General features: G+C 38.5%; 1 protein-coding gene across 2 annotated transcripts in view; it reads right to left on the bottom strand.

Annotated features, from left to right (window-relative positions):
* The window catches only part of LOC139699860 (uncharacterized), a 42653-nt gene that overhangs the window by 11566 nt on the left and 10873 nt on the right, over positions 1-20214 (bottom strand). For both annotated transcript variants that reach the window (XM_071598284.1, XM_071598283.1), the window contains 5 exons: positions 16959-17154; positions 14464-14644; positions 11057-11296; positions 6196-6297; positions 3927-4019 (listed from right to left, as the gene is read on the bottom strand). In XM_071598284.1, the coding sequence (XP_071454385.1) occupies positions 3927-4019; positions 6196-6297; positions 11057-11296; positions 14464-14644; positions 16959-17154 (812 nt within the window). The remainder of the gene's footprint in view (positions 1-3926; positions 4020-6195; positions 6298-11056; positions 11297-14463; positions 14645-16958; positions 17155-20214) is intronic.

Below are 20214 nucleotides of genomic sequence, written 5' to 3'. Positions count from 1 at the left end.
AAATATCAATGACAAGTATCATGCAAACTTATTGCAACGTTTGAGGGAAGACATCAAGCTGAGAAGAAAGTGTTGTTTCATCAAGACAATGCACCAGCTCACAAATCCGTTATTGCAATCGCCAAAATTCATGATTTAAAGCTTAAAATGCTACCTCATGCACCCTATTCGCCATGTTTAGCCACCTCGAATTATTATTTTCTCTTCGCAAACTTGAAAAAACGGCTCGGTGGTCAAAGATTTTCCAACTGTAAAGAAGTGATGTCGGCAGTTAATGGCTATTTTGAGGAGCAAGATATTTCTTATTATGAATAGGGTCTCGAACTTATTGAACATTGCTGGGAACAGTGTATGGAGTTGAAAGGAGATTACGTTGAAAAATAAATACATTTTTTTTTCAAAATATTTGTGTTTTCTTTGTTGGGTCGGGTACTTCGGGGATTACCCTCGTATCTAGCAGAATTTCCAGTTCAACAGATTCAGGCTTGAGGTCGTGGAAGTTCATCATAATGAAATAAGGACAATTTGCACTTTTCCACAGTTTATTTAATGTACGACGCGTTTCAACTCACATAGTCATCATCAGGTACGCGTCGTACGTTAAATAAACTGTGGAAAAGTGCAAATTGTCCTTATTTCATTAGAATTTCCAGTGTTTGCTTGATTAAAATTTGTTTTTATTTCTTTCAACCTTTTTTAAAGCAATATTAACTGACATTAAAATAAAAAGGATATATAAATAAGGTCAGCCATTATTTTAACTACCGTATCTCCATTTGATACACTTTTGTGGCATCAAATGTGCTTGAAAAACAGCCTGAATCTTGTGGGTATTAAAAGGGTATCATATGAAAAGCCATTCGCCAGAAAAATAAGTATCTTTTGCCGACATTAGGCATAGAATATGGTTGCCTTTATTATAAGTTTGGATATTCCTTTGAAGGACTTCCTAAAAAAAATTCACAAATAAATCCCCTCAGATGTCACCCCTCTGCCTGTACATCACCTATCTCCTCATAAACTCAGAGTAAAGTAAAGATTAAGTAAAACAAACTTTGTGTTCACTCGCTCTTAAATTTCTAAAGCTTGAGGAACACATGTGAAGAACTGGAGAATAATTTGCAAGAAGAATGGTATTACTGTAACAACAAAAATTATTTTAATTGAACTGAGAAAATTAGCAACATGCACATATACTACCTTGATCAAAAAGTTCCCGGAATAACCACCGTGTGGCGCTCCCATCGTTCCGATTTGAGTTCTGTTTTTTTTGTTAAATTGGTACATCTGTTGTTGATATTCCCTTTAAATCTTAGTGTCATAACTTGACATTTGCAAAAGTTACGGTCGGTTTTCGGTATGTCCATCAGTGCTTCCTGCGATTTTTCCATTACTTCCTCTCGGCTGCTAAAACGCGTTCCCCGTAATGGTTTTTTAACTCGATTGAACAGAAAGAAGTCACAGGGAGCCAAATCAGGTGAATTCGGTGGCTGTTGGATGGTATTTGTTGCATTTTTCGTCAAAAAATTACGAATAATGATAGCACTGTGCGACGGTGCGTTATCATGGTGCAAAATCCACGAGTTTTCTGCCCACATTTCTGGTCTCTTTCGGCGAATTGCTTCACGCAAACGTCTCATAACGCCCAAATAATACTCTTTGTTTACTGTCTGGCCTTCTGGCAAAAATTCATGATGCACTACACCGTTGTAATCCATGAAAACCGTCAGCATTGCCTTCTTTTTTGACTGAAAACGACGTGTTTTTTTAGGTCTCGGCTCATTTGGTGAACGCCATTCACTTGCCTGATGTCTGGATTGCGTGTCGTACTCATAAACCCACGTCTCGTCTCCAGTAATGACCCTTTTGATGAATGTGGGATCGGATTCAGCCTCGCAAATCATGTCTTTTGCGACGTCAACACGGTCTCTTTTTTGCATGAAATTGAGGTCTTTTTGCTGCTACACGACGGAAACCCAAATCATTAACCACAATGTCTTGGGCGGATCCATAGGCAATGTTCAAGTCCTCCGCTATTTCTCTGATGGTTAATTTGCGGTTATTGACCAACATTTCTTTTACTTTATCAATTTTTTCACCGACTTTCGATGTCGATGGTCTGCCACTGCGTTCATCATCTTCGATTGACTCACGACCACTTCTGAACCGCTCGTGCCACTGGTAAACGACCGTTTTTTTTAGAGAATCGTTGCCGAAACACTTTTCCAACATTTCCAATGTCCGTGCGCCACTAAATCCGTTTTTTACGCAAAATTTAATACAAGTTCGTTGTTGCAAATTTAAATCCATTTCTGAAATTGTAAAAAATCGCCAACACACACAGAGATAGATGTACTCTTGGCTACGTAACTTTTGCAAATGTCAAACTATGACACTAAGATTTAAAGGGAATATCAACAACAGATGTACCAATTTAACAAAAAAAACAGAACTCAAATCGGAACGATGGGAGCGCCACACGGTGGTTATTCCGGGAACTTTTTGATCAAGGTAGTATCAACAATTTTTCAGGGACGTCATGGGGGAGAGACTCATGAATGGTGTGTACATATGTACCAGATGTACATGGTGCGGCCCTAAGTCCAGACAAACACGTGCTTCCTTGAATGAGATATCCTCGCCGGGTTAGCAAAACCCTCCCCAGACTTATCTGCAGCATTATACTTAGCCACAATTTCATAAAATACAGTTGATCTGGAGTACCAGAAGAATCGAACTATTTCGAAATATAACGTCCAGCGCAAACACTCTTGATAATAGCAGCTCTTCGATTGTACTCCATACTTGTACGTAACATCTCGGCCATTTTTGATGTTATGACTGTTTACTAGATGCCTATAGCTTTCTAGAATGCAAATTTTGACCTACAGTGGAACTACGATGTGGCGGGAAATTCAAATTGAAATTGGTCCAGATATTAGCACCGCACCCAGTACAATGGTAAAAACATTGCCAATTTAATATGGTTATAAGGCACCAGCTCATGACGTCACACTGATAGGAAGAATGAAACAGTCATTGATTTCAAGGGTTTGTGATTGGTTTGAAAAGTCCTGGCGGAAAGTTAAAAGCAAGACCATCAGGCAATGTGTCTTTTTTAATATGCACTAGATGGAAGTGAAGAAGACATTGTGTATGAGGAAAGTGAAAACAAACTTTGGAAATGATTTAGCAGCACTGATGACAAATTCCTGGGATTCTATTCGGAAGAAACGTTGATTTACATGTTAATTTTTCAATGAAAAAATTCAATTATCTTTGAATTATGTGTTAACGTCAAATCAAATTCGATCCTATTCTGCCTGATTCAAATATTTTTCCAAAATTATGACATGAAAAATCACAGTAATTCTTATGGTGTGTGGAAATACTATAATAAAAAGAAACTTTGGAAACCTGACAACTTCCCCTAGGAAAAACATTTTGCACAGTTTAGGTTACCTATGCTGGCAGATTACCAACTAACATTATATTAGTTGGTAATCATTATCTCTCGATTATCATTTTTAACTTTAATTCCCATTAACAATTCTGATATTTCAGCAAAAACTAATTTTAGTGTACCATTACACATAATATAGACAAAAACTTTAAGAGCTCGTACTGAAAGCTGGGGAAAACATGATAAAAATGTAGAAAGAAATTTCTGTGGGTCAGTGAGACCCTCCTGGGGGAATGAAGTGCGCAGTCATGAGATGAGACAGTAGAACAACTGTGAGGCCATTTGTTACTGGCAAGAGGCCTCACAGTGATTCACAGAGATCACCTAGAATACCCGTACAAAATATTCAGATTGTTCCTTTGAAAACAGAACCACTCTCATTGAGCACCACCATAGCAGCATTCCTAATTAATGCGAGTGAACAATTATACCGAGATGAAATCACAACGAGGCGATCCATTACCTGTAGAATGCACAAAACTAGATTCAGTAATCACAGCAACTTCTTCTTCTAGTCCACTGGGCAACCCCATTACAATGTAGGAATTTCTTAAATCTGGAATGAAAAACACAAAATATCAACATTTGCATGCACTGAGCGTCCTCTCATGACGTGACAGGGAAACAACCTTGGGAGACTGTTAAACATATTTGCAGGGCTGATATTCAGAGGAATATAATTTAAAAATTAAAAAAAAGCAAGGAAGCACACCTCATTTCACTTTTGGAGAAAAACAACTTCAAACAAAGAAGAAAGTCCTGGAATCAGAAATTAATGCATCGATGTTCACTCTAGCTCCAAAGCCCGTCGTCAAATAGCTGACTTAAAAAGAATATGCAGTCATAGGCCAGCCATAAATGTAATTTGGTACGTAATTTATGAACACAAAATAATAACTGGCAAACAAATACTGAAGTGAGAATTCCTTGATTCAGGAACTATGAAGAGCAAGTCAAACCTCACGGCATAAACACCAAGAGTTGGGATATTGCCAATAAATTGAGTTGAAACTCTGAGGGAAAACAACTACCAATCCTGCTATCCTAATTGCAATTCAAAGTGTCAAAACAAGACCAATTTCATGACATTCACAGTGGTAAATAAAAACATTTTTTTTGGCTTAGTCTATCCATTAAAATTGAATAAAATAATTTCTAAGACTTCTTGTGAAGGTTTCCATGGAGTGTAGATATTGAAGATCTAAGTCTTCTGGGATTTACTTTCCATGTTGGTCCATATTTCGGGGAGAAAAGTTTCACTGGCGTTGCCATCACCGACTACTGACCTGAAGATGCCAACTGTAACGCCAGCAAAACTGTCGCCCCAGAAATATGGACCAACACGGAATATAAATCCCGGTAGAGTTAGATCTTCGCTTTCTCGACTGATTCATACATTGAGCTCACCAACTTGAAGTCCCAACAGATCCCTCAAAAAAGACAATAAACTTTGAGATGTTAGTTTTACCTACAGTTAAATTCCAGCTTCTGCTCAATGGAATCTGTTCACTAAGAAAATATTACCCAAATATACTGAAGTAATTGGAAACTAAACCCTCCAGGTGAAACGGTACCACATTTTTCAAATCTAAAACTCAGCTAACAAGATCTGTAAACATTAGATAGTAAACACAATTTTAAAAACTAATTCTTGGGCATTGTTCAAGTCATGGGCACTGTAAGAGATTTCTTGTCATCATCATCATTTTAAAATAACCTGGTGACTTAAGAGGCCGAACCAAATTAACTGCCGAGAGTGGAAAAGCTAGCATTGGGGTTTTGCATGGACCAATTAGGAAGCATTTTAGGCAAGGTCCAAACTCTCAAAAATTCAGTTGTTCCCAGGCATCTATCATTTTCACTTGGCGTGTTATGTTGCCAAAACCCCGTTGTCTCAATTTAGTAACGTGTTTTCTTATGTTTCATCCTTCTTTTTCCTGTCTCACGTTCTTCCCCATGTTCTCATCTGAATTCTTCCCTTCTCCTGTTCTTCCCATTCCTCTCATCACCTTTCTTTAACCTTTCTTCTCTCCCCCATTACCTTCATCATCTCCATTCACTTCGTCCTCTCCTCATTAGGTTATTTCTTGGACAGTTCTTATCAAGGATCTTCGAAGAAATTCATTGAGAAAAATTGACGAGAGAGCGCACCTTTGTGTGCCCTTCCATGACAAATCAACCATGTTATTGAAAAGTAAGATCATCATATTTCCTTATGATCGCATTTTCAGAGGAGCTTAACACTCAAGTTTTCAAACGTCCACAGGGAAATCGATGAAATTTCTCCAGCCAACTCTATAGCACAGAAGACTAATGTCAATTCCCAAGGTCAGCACCTTACGTGCGAGTAATGGCAACTAACACCCTCATCATTGTTTTGCCAAAGTGGCATCAGCCTGTCAATTGTAGTCAATTCTTCGTGTTATCCACAGCTATGCTCGCTCATGGAATTTCCACGGAATGATAACAAAGTATATTATCAAGAAGTGGACTCTGTTATTGTTTTCAATCAAAATACAATGCACAGGACCGCGTTGAGTTTAAACTGTGGGTCATGGCAGCACTCCCCTGCCTCTCGTTGGCGGGGTGACCCGATTGGTTCAAGTATGCACCAACTAGGCCAGTCACACAGATGTTTTAAAATGATAACAAAAGTTTCAGGGCAAGCAATCTAGGATCGATTCAAAAACTGCATTAAAATTTGAGGATTCAAGAGAAGTGGAGAGACACACCGTGGGAGGAGGAGGATCCATTCCCTTCGACCACTTCGGATGACATTCCCAATTCGTCCACTGAGTTGGTCATCAGCATCATTGGGTGTCCATCTCCCAAAACTGAAAGGGAAAATGAATAAATCATGTGAATTCAAATGCGACACTTCCATAAGTAAACATAAAACCAGGTCTCTAGATCATACAAAAATACACTCCACATCAAAGTTTTAACAAGCCTTTTCTCAACATCCTTACTTAATGTCTCAAGTCATCAATTCCCTCCTCCATGGGAAAGCTTCTCGCAAGCCCAATGTAACTCTTCTCTTTACGTCCCTACCACACACTTTGACCATTTTGGGCCAAAATACTCCCGAGATATGTAAACTGTTCCACCAGTTCCAGTTTATGAACTCCAATTTAACCGTTTAACTTAGCTTTTCTCATTCTTAAGAAACCACCAAACTTTTTTCCATCTACACCGATTCTCATCCCACCTCTACTGCACCCAATTCACACAGCAGTGCTTGCAACCCCTTTGCTGACTGACCAACTAGATCCTGGTCATCAGCAAACTTAATTGATTTTATCGATTGTCCACCAACTTTCAGTCCCATCTCCATTTCTCCCCATTATGCCTCTTTAATCATTTCCTCCATGTATACATGCTGGAAAGTATGTCAATAATGGACAACCCCTTCTCCTTCTTTCGGTCTCCTTCCAACACTGCCTCCTCTGTCCATCTACCACTTGCACCTGAATCGTCTGAGACATGTTCCTACCAATCTGCCATGGCATTATGTGTGCCTCTCCCCTTCCTCAAACCAAAGTGATCAACTCATAAGAAGTCATTTACCCTGATCTTCATCCTCTTATACATGATCGCACTTACGCTGTTTGCGAAAACAAGCCTATTGTTCTATAGCCATTATATATGGTCGACCACCTTTCCCTGTTTATGATGGAAACTAACACTGATGGGAAAAAATCTCTCAGCCAAAGTCCTCCTTAATAAATAACCTTTTCCTGGTACGATATTGATGCACATTGAGACTCCAGTTTCAAAGGAATCAAGGTTTCTTTAATACAATAAAAAGGACATTCATAAATGTAAGGGCTAACCAGAGTTTTGATGCTATGTTGATTGGTTTTGACTGTTCCCCACACAAGGAATTTAAAATACAAGGTGTTTCCGGAAAGTATTGAATGCAGATATTGTTACAAAAGTTTGATATTCTTTGAAGTAATTCCCTTGGGCATACACACACTTTTTCCAGCAACTCTGTCATGAGCAGTGCGCTTCCTGGAAGACTTCAATGGGGACCTCGGCAAGGGCCCTCATCACCGCAGGTTGGATGGCTTCAATCAACCCAAAATGGATTCCTTTCAAGTCAAGAACCATCCTGAAAAGAGACGGTCTTGATCCTCAGGAAGAGAAAGAAGTCAGCCAGAGCCATGCGCGGACTGGAGGGGGGTTGGGATAGCATTGACAAGTTGTGCTTTGCCTGGTAATCATGGATGCGCATGGCGGTGTGGCATTGTCATGGTGGAGCTTCTGGGCACTGGTGATCTCCTTTCTAACTCGGACGATACATTTTCAGTCAGTCTTCCCAGCTTCCTCATGTCCAATTTATCGGTCATCAGTTCGCTTACAATTGTCTTGGGAATTTTGAGTTTTTTCAATCATTCAGGCACTCAACTGACAGTCGGAATTTAACCGATCTCACACACGGGCCAAATTGTCACTGGTCGTGCTGTTTGACGATCATCCAGGGCGGGATCTGTTGGTCACCTCTTGCCGGCCATCCTTAAATGCTATGATAAAGCACTTTTGCCATAAACTTGTACAATCAATTTATTGGTCTCCACAAGAGATTTGTTCAGTTTCGAACAAAACTTTTATTGTGTAACTTTCCTTGAGTGACGATTCCATCGAATTTTGGGACACAGGCATTAAACAGGGGTACACAGAGACAGCAATCCTGACATCCCAAATGCGCCAAGCAGACTGGCGAAGGCATCGCTTCGAAGCTGAGAGAGCCCTCCCCACCTGACCTAATCAATTTGAATGCTCTGTTTTAAGTACCAGGACAAAAAAAATTGCATTACTTTCCGGACACACTTTGTAATCCCTACAACTTTCTTTCATTGAATGAACAAGTCTTTAATTCCCAAGGTATGACCCTGGAGTTCAGAAACACAACTAAGATGTCAGTGGAAAAATGCAAAATAAATACCCTTCAAATAGTCTCTTGGAATTGCTAGCATATCACAAAAATTGTCTTGGACAGTTTTATAAGGTTAGCAGATAGAAGGTCTGTTCAAAAAGTACCCCAACTTTTGTATTTTTCAAAAATTATTCATTTATTCATGAATATCTATTTTGTCCCCTTCAAAGTAATCCCCATTTTATATTATATACTTGCGCCAATGTTTTTTGCGATCCTCGAAGCAATTCTAAAATTTTTTTGTGATCTTGCCCAGCTCCTCCTTTGATGCAGTTTTTATCTCGTCAATCGTAGGGTGGCATCGTCCTTTCATGGGCCTCTTTAGTTTCAGGAACAAGAAAAAGTGACTGGGGACCAGATCTGGGGAATACGGTGGCTGCAGCATCATAAGTGTGTCCTTTTTTGGCCTAAAACTCACACACAAATAACGATGTGTGAGCAGGGGCATTGTCATGGTGCAAAAGCCAATTTTTGTTCTTCTACAAATCCAGGCATTTGTGGCGGATTGCTTTGTGCAAATTGCACATCACTTGCAGATGATATTCCTTAATAACCGTTATACTCTGTGGCAAGAACTCATGATGAACCACGCCCCTTCAATAGAAGAAAACTGTAAGCAAAACTTTCACATTTGACCGAACTTGGTGCACTTTCTTCAGTCTTGGCTCATGCGACAGCTTCCGTTGGGATGATTGAGCTTTAGTTTCCACGTCATAACAATAAGCCCATGATTCGTCACCAGTTATGACCTTCTGAAGCAAATTTTGGTCATCGCGGATGGTCATTAGCAATGTTAATGCGTGGCTGTTTTTGGTCGCAATTGAGCAATTTTGGTACGAATTTTACGGTGACCCGTGTCATGCCAAATCATTGGCAAAAATCAAATGGCACGAGCTAATCGATATGTTTGTGTCCTCAGCCACTTCTCTCAGCAACGTTGATTCGATCCGATGGCCAATACCATTTTCTTCACTTCATCAATTTTTTTGTCTGTTGTCGACTTGCTCGGACGTCCGGTACGCTCTTCGTCCTTCACATCTTCTCGGCCAACTGAGAACATTTAGTACCACCGATAAATGTAGCTTCAGTCCAAGGTAGCTTCTCCATATGCCACTGTCAACATTCGGAATGCATCCGCACATTTGATTTCGTTTTTTGCACAAAATTTGATACAGATTCTTTGATCCATTTTTTGGAACAGGCAAAAATCGAAGAAAAGCCAAAACGCGTCGAAGCAAAACAGCTGTCCACAATTAACAGAATATTCAAAATGGCCGAACTTTTCGGCATAAATTGAGAGACATAAGTACCAACATAACGCTACAAAAAAAATTGAAAATCATTGGTATGTAACTTGCGGAAATTCAAAATTCACGATACTTTTTAACAGACCTCGTGTGTGCAAGTGTCATTGTAGTTAGCTGTCAAGAAGCTTCATGCTGAAAGAATGGAAAGTTTATGGTTTTATTCGCCAAATTTCTACATCATGCTTATGGCCTCAATTATTTCTCACTTTAAGTTAACTTTACAATCTTCACTTTAGAACAATGTATCAAGAGGAAATGAGATTGTTTCGGAGCTTACACTTGAGGGAAAGAGATAAAACCTATTGTTCCCATTCCATAGTAATACGTTTTAATAATTCGGCAACAATTTTTAAGGAATTTATGCTTCGGAAGAGATCAGTAAGAGATCCAGTTGAAATCATAAATGTGATGAGCACCAACTCACCTTAAATTTAATTATTTCAATTGCTATCTCTCAACTGAGTATCCTGCTTTGGCATGTTTCCATTTCTATTACACACACTCATTGTTTGATGTGCTCCGCAAAAACCAAAAAAATATAGCAGTCCCGGGTACTGCCAACAGGAGTGAAAACTTGATCCGAGTATATGACCCAGCTACTTTTGGGTTGAATTGATATATAGATTGAAACTCAATTCTCTCGACTATTCCATCAGCCCTGTCACAGTTGCCCTTTTCAAACGATTTCTCAACATCATGGAAAATTATATATATATTCAGACACACACACATACGTGCAGCTGCAATCGCATGGGCAGCAGCGTACACGCGCATAACCTGGCGTAAGCATAAGTGAGGGGGTCATCGCCAGAGTTGCACTGGGATGCGGGGCAGTATGGACACGGCTTTGAAACCCCCATCTTTTATGTCATGTTATATGCGCAAAATATACAAAACAATAATAATAACAGGCGGGGAAACCTGATGATTTCTAGTATTTGTTGATATAGTTGACACGAGTGTTGCCACCGTCGGCGTCTTTAAGAAGGATGAGCTGCATCTCTTTTATTGTAAGAGTTAGCGCTTTTCTGATCACAAATTTGAAGGGAAAGTGGGGGGGACAAACAACCCCTACCTTACAAGTTAACACCATCGAAGGCGGAATAGGTGGGGGTTTGAAAACAATAACATTGCAAGGGAACCCATGTGAATGTCAATTAGATGCACAACAATAATAACCAGCTGCGCTATGGGACATCACACTGCCGAGTCTTGCATCGCGCAGATCTCAACAAATCACCCCCCATCTAGAAAAGCCGGACCTCGCATGAGAAGTTTTCACTTAGAAAAACCAAGACTCAATGAATTTTAATTCCTCCTTGAGTGGTGCCGACCAAGGGGACTCACCAAGAACGTGTGCCTTCAGCAGGTGCTGCCGTAGGCTGGACTTGTTCACATACTTTCGGTTGCATCCCTCAACCGGGCACTGCCACAGTGACTGCTTCTCTTTCTCCACGGCGACAGACGGAACCTGACTGCTGGCCACGTCAGCGTTGCTGCTGGGTGCGTTTGAGCTGTTCAGGCCGCCTTTATGCTTCTTCAGGTGAACATATAAGCTGCTCTTGGCTGTGAACTTCACCTTACAATCTGGGGAGAAGGGCATCAAGCGAGCATTGGATTACTTCACACTTAATGGGCAACAAGGTAGGCATCAATTTTGTACTCATTCTCTGCTAGGTTTATAAAATGACTCAAACTGATCTCCCAGATGCAGATTCACCAATGGATTCATACAAAAGAGGTGTGAGAGACTTGCATGTGTGACAATATGTCGCGCATGAAAGTAGTGGGTTATTTATTTATTTACTTACAGGAATAACCCTTCCACACAAAAAAGGCAAAAACATATTGTTTCCACAATTATGAAAAAAAACATACACAAACAAGTACAAATTACATAAAGTTATACCATCATTACTGAGAATTAAAATATAATTTAAAATTAAAGAAGAATTTTGATTTGCAATGCATGAAAGACATTTCCTGATGATATACAGGTATGCAAACACACCTAGTTAGGTTAATTAATGTAGACAAAATATCAATAGTAAGTAATATTCCAAATTTAAAAATGGAAACAGAATGTCAGAAATATAGTATTTGTTGCAGGCCAGAATGATGGTACAAAATGATATATGTTAATAGCAGTTATTAATACTTTGTGGTATCGACATAGAAAATTTTCCCGATGGGCAATAGGAACAACTTATTGGCATGTACAGATATCCACGCAGCAATAATTAGTATTCTATAATTCTTTGGATAATTATTGATAATATTCTTGTGAGGGATCCTGGTGAGATAGAAAAAAGAGCAATTTGATCACAACAGTTGGCATCCCTCATAATCTGGCTTATAGGCGAGTAGTAAGTGTGCTTTTGGGCATGATATCTAATTCGGAAGAGAGTTTCATACCTCGTGTTATATGAAGGCACTCGGAAAGCTATAGCCCTTAGGAGTTGTACGGAATCAATCTTGTAGTGCAGTAATTTATTAAATAAAAGATTAAAAGTTAATGCCAATCTTAATTTTTCACTTTCAACAAATGTCATTGCGACATTTATTTTAAATATCCCTTTGATGAAAAATCATTCAAATTTTTCTCAAATTATATTTTAAAACGAGAAAAATTACATAAATTTTTCCTGATATAGCCAGCCATTTACCTAACACTCACAATAGGAGGACCAGGTCCATGAATGACCAATCCCACTGAAATTTGGACATTTGATTCTCCATAGCTCTCTGAAAACAAAAATAATCAGTTTTGGGCAGTCAAAATTTAACTAATTAATTGTTTCAATGTTGCCAACAGTGTCTTCCCTCAGCTGCCACAGTAGATTTCAAGGGTATCAATGCTTTGGCTGCCAGTTCAATGCCAATCCGCAACTAATTTTGCCAGCTTTGTAATGTTTTAATACTTGCTAATTTTGTTTTCAAGCATTAAGAATATTATTGTTGGCTTAAGCATTCTTTTAATTTTTCCATCTATTGCATGGTAAGTTTTGGCTTCATGGCATCATTTCTTTTTAAATTTTATCACATTTTTTTCATTTAATTTCTTGAGATGTTAAAAAGTTACTTAATTTTATTTTCATTCTGGCATTTACTAGGGAGATATGTACATTAATAACAATCAAAACATTAAGAGGTCTGTTCAAAAAGTTCCAAAACTTTTTGAATAGCTCACCTCCAGTTGGTTATTTTTTTATCCACTTTGATGCGTTACATCTGGGGAATCTTCCTGCATAACCACCTTCAACCACTTTGTTGAAAACTTGCACTGTTGATTAGCTACAGCTGTTAATTTAAAAGGGTGTTTGTGGAGGGCAGTGAAAAATCTAATCCGTGAAAATGCCCTCGTTGAAGCAGCAACGTTGTTCTGTGAAATTCTGCTTGAAGCTCTGCAAATCTTACACGGAAACTTTTGAGTTGATTACCAAGACTTATGATGAGAATGCTATAAAACGTACCATGTGCTGTGAGTGATTTACCCAATTCAATAAGGGGCGGCAATCAGTGAAAGACGACAGCCATTTCGGAAGACTATCAACGTCGACTGAAGACCTCCCCCCCCACCACATTGAGAAAGGGATCAATCTCGTTCATGCAAATTGACGTTTGACTGTCAGGGAACTTGCAGAAGAGTGGCATCCTGATTGGTTCGTTCTATGAAACCCAGACTGAAAAATTGAGGATGCATTGAGTCACCGCCAAATTTGTGCCTTACCTGATGACAGCAAACATTAAATTTTAAACAAAGTTATTTTGTCAGGCATCATTTCCAGTGATTATATTTTCTTGAAAATCACATCAATTATAATGAATGCAATAACATTAATTATATTTAAAAAGCTGATAACAATTCATTGCCTTTTAATACTCTCCTGAGAGAATGATTGCATGCTCACACTGCCCCTTGAATTTATCTATATTGAAAGGATACTCGCATAAAAAAGATTTCAATGGCATGCCATCATAAGAAATATATTAATGCATGTAACAAATACGTTAGAATAATTCTTCATAAATCCTGTCAAATCTGAAATAGGATCCAAAATATTCTCAGCAAAAATATTCAAAGGGGTTATCCAATTTGAACACGTGGTGACATGGTAACCTTACTTAAGAGAGAATAGGTATTCTTTCCTTGTCTGGGAAATTAATATGTATCTAGGATTGATAGCAGGATTCATAGTTGAAAATGGTCAAAAGACATATTATTACAGTCTTCAACATCCCACTGCCGGTCAACACCCCCTTCATCCACTTTTCCTGCCTCCATAGGATTTCTCCCAACAAACCCCTCTCTTCGCCCACCATACCAAGTACTTCCTCACTTGTTTTCTTCTCTGTCCATTTCACCTTCTCCATTCTTCTCCACACCCACATTTCAAAAGCCTCCAATCTACGTCTATCCTCCTGCTTCAATGACCACGTTTCCGCGCCGTACATAGCTACGCTCCATATCAAAGTTTTTAAGAGTCTTTTCTTAACATCCTTACTCAACGTCCCTATCATCAACTCCCTCCTCCCCTTTAAAGCCTCTTTGCCTAGTGCAATTCTTCTTACGCCTTACGTCCATACTACTTGACTTAAATTCAGGGAAAAAAAGCTTTTGCAAAAATCAATATTTTTTGCACCCATCTAACAAACTCGGTGAACAAAATTCAGTATTCATCCCAGAGTATACAATCCTGATCCTCTGTACATTTTATAAAGGAAATATAAGGATTTAAAATGAGAGAGCTTACTTTGAATGGGACAATGGAATGAGCCAACTCCAGCGTGTTTCAAAAGGTGCTCCTTTAAGTGCTCCGAGCGAAGGAAAGACTTCATGCACCCTTCCTCTCCACACTTGAATCTGCGGTTGTTTGTGTGCTTGTGTTGGTGGCGCTTCAGTTTACTGGCGGTAGAGAAGCGTGCTCCACAGCCCTGAAACATGAGAAACCAGAAATCTACTCCTGTACCCACTAAAAACATCAGTCTGCCATCATGCAACTTGGAAGGGATCACTGAAATCACAGTTAAAGCCACACAGATTCGCAGTGCACTGACGTTAGGCCTCATTTAAAATATGCCACTAGTGCATATGTGGGAATAAGTTTGATTGATTGCTGAATTGGATAATGTGAAGCATAAACGAGAGATATACAGGGTGCAGCAACATAACTTCCATTTTTCAAACGCCAAGTGCATTCAAAAAACGAAGTTATGTCCCCACACCGTGTATGATGTAAAACATTGTCATGATAAAGTTTATAGCGTGACAAAATTATTAAAGGATCCACACTGGGAACCATTGAGCAAAGTTTAAATTACAGATCAAATCTCTGGCATAAGTTGGAAGGATGCCCCATTGCGGCGATGCTGAAAATGTATCATTACCCCCATCGTACTTACAGTAGGAGAGATCATGTCAGATTAGTATGTCAGTGTCTGAAATTGATCCCTGGCTCATTTCAGGAATCAAGGAGCCAAATATGCGCATGTTCTATCGTTTTCAGTTTCAGTGGAGGGTGAGAGGGATACTGGAATGGAGGCACTGTAGCATTTGCCAAAGAGAGAGGTATGTTTGGAGGCATGCTTTGGGCATCCCAATCAGGGAAGAATTCTTGCTTGCAAAAGGTGGTTATTGATCTTAATATTTAGGGGTGTGGTACTCTGCCCAATATAGAAGGCAGAGCATAGTTGGACCTTCATGGCAGGGACCGTGTCATTAAAATTAGAGACATTAAGTGTAGAAGGGATAGATTTAAGATATCATTTTTACCACGAACAATAAGTGGTCAGAATAACATTGCCCATTAGGAAAAGAAAACACTAAGGCACCTTGGAGAGTTTTATTCAGCCATTTAAGGCTTTTGCATGTATCAGTTTAATATTACTTTTAAAATTTTTATTTTGAATACAAATGCCGGATTCACTCTACATTCTGTTTGTGCTAAGTTCCAGTCAATGTCATGTACACAGTGAAGAGTACTGTGTTTGGAGATGTATGCCGGACACCTGCTGATGAGAAAATTGTTCCTTACCGACTGATAACTGTATTATCTATCAAGCAGTTGTTTAAATGTAGGTTTATAAAGACAGTGTCCAGAGAACCTCTGAGAAATGAGTTCAGAGTTTGGCATATATATCATCAATTTACTCTATAACAATAATACACAGCTTATTGATAAATTTAACTACAATGTGAATGGGTAAGGCGATTAGAAAAAATAGAATTTGTATTTACGCAGAACATGTTGTAAGACAATTAAGTGTTGGTTAATTAGGTGTCAATAGCGTAGTTCAAGTATTTAATCTAGGGGCACAATACATTTTTCAATAATATCAATGAAAAAATACAAGGGCCAGGAAGCTATTGAATGAACTGTAATAACCTTGTAATTGCTAAATTTTTTTTTGCAAAAACTGCCTGGCTATTTTAAAGAGAAATGCAGAATTATGAAAAATAACAGGAAAAGCATTACTATGTATGCAGCATAATAATAAAACTTACACAACAAATTCCAAAGAAACTGCAGGAGATGCTGCAACAGTAACTTTTAACGGAGCCATCCGCTAATATGCATTTCAATGCAACATTTTCAGAGCGTAAAAATCATTCGTCATTACCGGGATTCGAACATGGAGGATCCCTCAACGTCCAGTCAAGTGCTTTAGCCAGTTAAGCTATCGAGGCATCCCCCAAAATTTCAGAGTTTAAGAGGACACCTCAATAGCTTAACTAACTGGCTAAAGCACTCGACTGGACATTGAGGGAACCGGGTTCAAATCCCGATCAAGGCAAACGATTTTTACACTCTGAAATTGTTACAAACTAAAGGCAATAAAGCAAAAACATTAGCATTATTATTCTATTTTTATTTAAATTCATAGACATTGAGAAAGCCATCGAAAAGAGAGTCGCCAAGAGTGTCGTTTGCATTTTTGAGAAAATTGATCAGCGTTGCTTAAAGCGACTTAAGCACTTCAAGGGTTAAGTTATTACAATATACAACACCAACTTATACATTATGCTACCTTTGATTGTTACTGAAACTTTGCCATTCAAGCTTAATCTCTGGTTTTCATGTTTCACTGGTCAGTTTTTTTTAGAATTCTGGGACCCTTCAACAATTCGCCCAAAAGAGTGGACTTAAGCGTGCTTCCCGATCGCCTTTCTCTCGGGACACAATCGCTGCCGTAAAAATTTAGGAGACTCTCACATGCATTGAAAAAAATGTGCATATTGTGTAATTACCTGAAAGAGACAGGGATAAGGCTTATCTCCAGTATGCGTGCGCATGTGGGCACGCAAGCGACAAGGCTTGTCGAAGAGCTTCCCGCATCCTTCCCAAGAGCAACGAACCTCTTCTTCCTTGTGTTGATGCGATTTGATGTGTGATTGGAGAGAGTTGGCCGAGTAATAGTGCTTGCCACAATCAGCATACGGGCACCTAGAAAAAATGGTTTGCGTGAAAAATCAAGAGCTTGAACAAATACAAGTATAATACTCACTGTACTAGGGAACACATAAACCTTTTATCAGTGTTTTACACATAAGTTTTTACCAATGAAACAACATACAAGAGAAAAAAAGGCTCATTCCCAGTATAAATCTTATGACTAACTTAGTTCATGTGCAAGACAAATAAATACATACATATTGTTGTGTGTCAATTGTTTTCTACATACATATATACGTACATCATATTAAATCATTTTAATTCAATTATAAACACACATTACTTAATATTTATTAATCTGCTAAATCTACACACAAAACCAATACTGATAAAAATTTATTGACACATACACATTCCTTGACGGCACTAGTTATGACAGCGTAAGAGTGACCTCTGGGGTACTTCAGGAAACTATAATTGGGCCGTTGCTTTTCTTGATTTTATGGGACGAATAGAACCACGTAGTGAAAAGTAAGATTAGGATGTATGCAGAAGACCCAAGTGATTTATCAGGAGATATCTGGGGATGATGATCGTTTAATGCTAGCACAGGATCTACATTGCATTAATAGATGATGCTCAAAATGAGGAGTTATTAAACCTTAATAAATGTTCGGTGGTAAATTTCTTAAAGGATCAATGGGATTTGTTTAAAATTTAGCTGGAGTTGACCTGGAAGTAGTTGATACGGTAAAATACCCAGGTGTTACAATCACTAAAGACTTAACTTGGGGGACTCACTTGCGTAAAATCTGTGGGCAGGCATATAAAAAATTGGAATTTATTAGATGCATTGTCCACAGAAGTGACTCCAAGGTCAAGGAATGTTGTTACCACCCTCTCGTAAGGCCTCATTTAGAATAATCATGGAGCATATGGGATCCGAGTGAAAAAGGCCTCATTCGGGAAATTGAGAAGGTTCAACAACGCGCAGCCCGTTTCATTTAAAACTTAAAACGATAAAACTCAAAGCGTCACCGAAATGCTCATGGAGTTGGGGTGGAAATCATTGGAAGAGAGACGATTCAATGCAAGATTGAAATTATTAAATATATTCAGATCCGCATGTTTCAGTACCGAGGTCTCGCAAATTATTCGCACTCCTACATACATATTGGTCGCTCGGATCATGCCTATAAAATTCGGGAAATAAATGCCAGAACTAGCCACCTCAAGGACTCCTTCTTCCCACGGACAATACGGGATAGCAACTGCAGGGTTATAGATGGCAAAAATTCCACTCGCCACCCTCGGCATCTAGGGAATGATTAGTTTTACTAAATGGCATGCACTTTCACTAGCCTTGTGTGTTTTGTTGTCAAAACTCTTTCTTCCCGCATGACCGCATTAGAATGCCATTAATTGGTGTACTGCTCTCTACAGTATTGCTTGCTCTGCCTTTTCTGTGGGAGGACCCTCCCGCTACCTGCAGCATTGGGTCACAGTCCCTACCTGTGTCCTTGGGGGATGAGACCATTGTATGTTGCATGTCTATGTGGTGGTTGAATTTTGCCTTCTTTATGGTCAAATTCTAGCTTACACGTCATTGGATAAATTTTTACTACATTTTTTAACCTAAATTGTTTTTTAATTGATAGTATAGATAGTATATAGTATAGATAGCATATAGTATAGATAGTATATAGTATAGATAGTATATAGTATAGACAGTATATAGTATATATGTATTGATAGTTGGTTGGTAGTAAATATATTTGCATTCGTGTAAGTAGAAGGGGTTTTTGCATGAATGTATACGCCACTGTGCGTGTAGGTTTGCATGGATGTGCTGATTTTGCATGTGGTTTTGTTCTCTTTTACGGGTGGTGACCTAACTTCCCCCACCACACGGTAGCTTCCGGGGATTATGTGGATGTACATTGCCCCCACAGTTCTTTTATGGCTTCTACTTGCCACTTCATTTAATCAGAAGAGTCTATAAAATTTCATTTTTTGGTTTAATCACTTTAATGTGTCTGGTTTCAAGAGTTACAACAACAAAATAATTGTGTGTAAGACCAATTTTGAGATAATTGTCGGATTTAGAATTAGAATTTCTGAAAAAATCTAACTCACACAAGTTGAGCCCTTTTGAATTCCCTAAGTGCACCAAGATGCCTTGATGACAGAGTAACTAAATTTTACATGTTGTTTATAAACTGTTACTTACAAGCAATTACAGACCCAGTAATTTAGATCCATTTCTTGGAAGGTTGAATTGAATATATAGTTATATAGCAACTATTGAATATATAGTTGCTACATTAAATGAAGAACACAATGTATATTTCACCTGTCTTTAATTAACGTGCAACTAGTTTCAACGCTTACAACTAGTTTCAACGCTTCAAGGCATCATCATCATCAGGTACTACGCACCATCGTCAGGGCACCTAAGAGTTGAAACTAGTTGTGCGTAAATAAAGAACAGTGGAAATATACAGTGTGTTCTACATTTAATGTAGCAATTATATGTTCAATAACCTTGGACGAAATGGATCTGATTTGCTGGGTCTGTAATTTTTTGTTTCCTCCATGTCTCTGTTTCTAAATACCCGTGTTACGTTAGCCATTTTCTAGTCTCTGGGAACCTGGTGACCTACTAGCAACTTCTTAACTATAATTTCTAGATATGACCCATTTACCAATGCTAGCTCATTATATATTCAAGTGGCTATTTGGTTCGGACAAGAGGATTAATAACACCTAATATTTTTGGGCAAACATCCTATTCCATTATATGCGATTTCATTTTTTGGTATCGGTGAGACATTGGTGAATACGCTTTGAAAGAAGGAATTGAATAAGTCAACCTTTTCCAAATTTCAGGTTAATCTTCCACCTTTATCATTTTTGAGTGAATTAACTGTTAACTTATTTCCCTGAACCTCTCTCACACATGACCAAATTACTTTCATTTTCTCTCTCAAATTTTCTGCTAATCATTTCCCTTTTAATTTGCTTAATGCTTTTCGAAATTCCTTCTTGACTTTTGCCATAGATAAATTATAATCATAAAAGATTTCACTCATTTTGTTGATAAAGATACCA

Source organism: Hetaerina americana, unplaced genomic scaffold (assembly GCF_022747635.1).
Source record: "Hetaerina americana unplaced genomic scaffold, ioHetAmer1.1.p SCAF_935, whole genome shotgun sequence".
NCBI classification, from domain to species: domain Eukaryota; kingdom Metazoa; phylum Arthropoda; class Insecta; order Odonata; family Calopterygidae; genus Hetaerina; species Hetaerina americana.
This window is presented reverse-complemented; position numbering and strand designations above follow the sequence as displayed.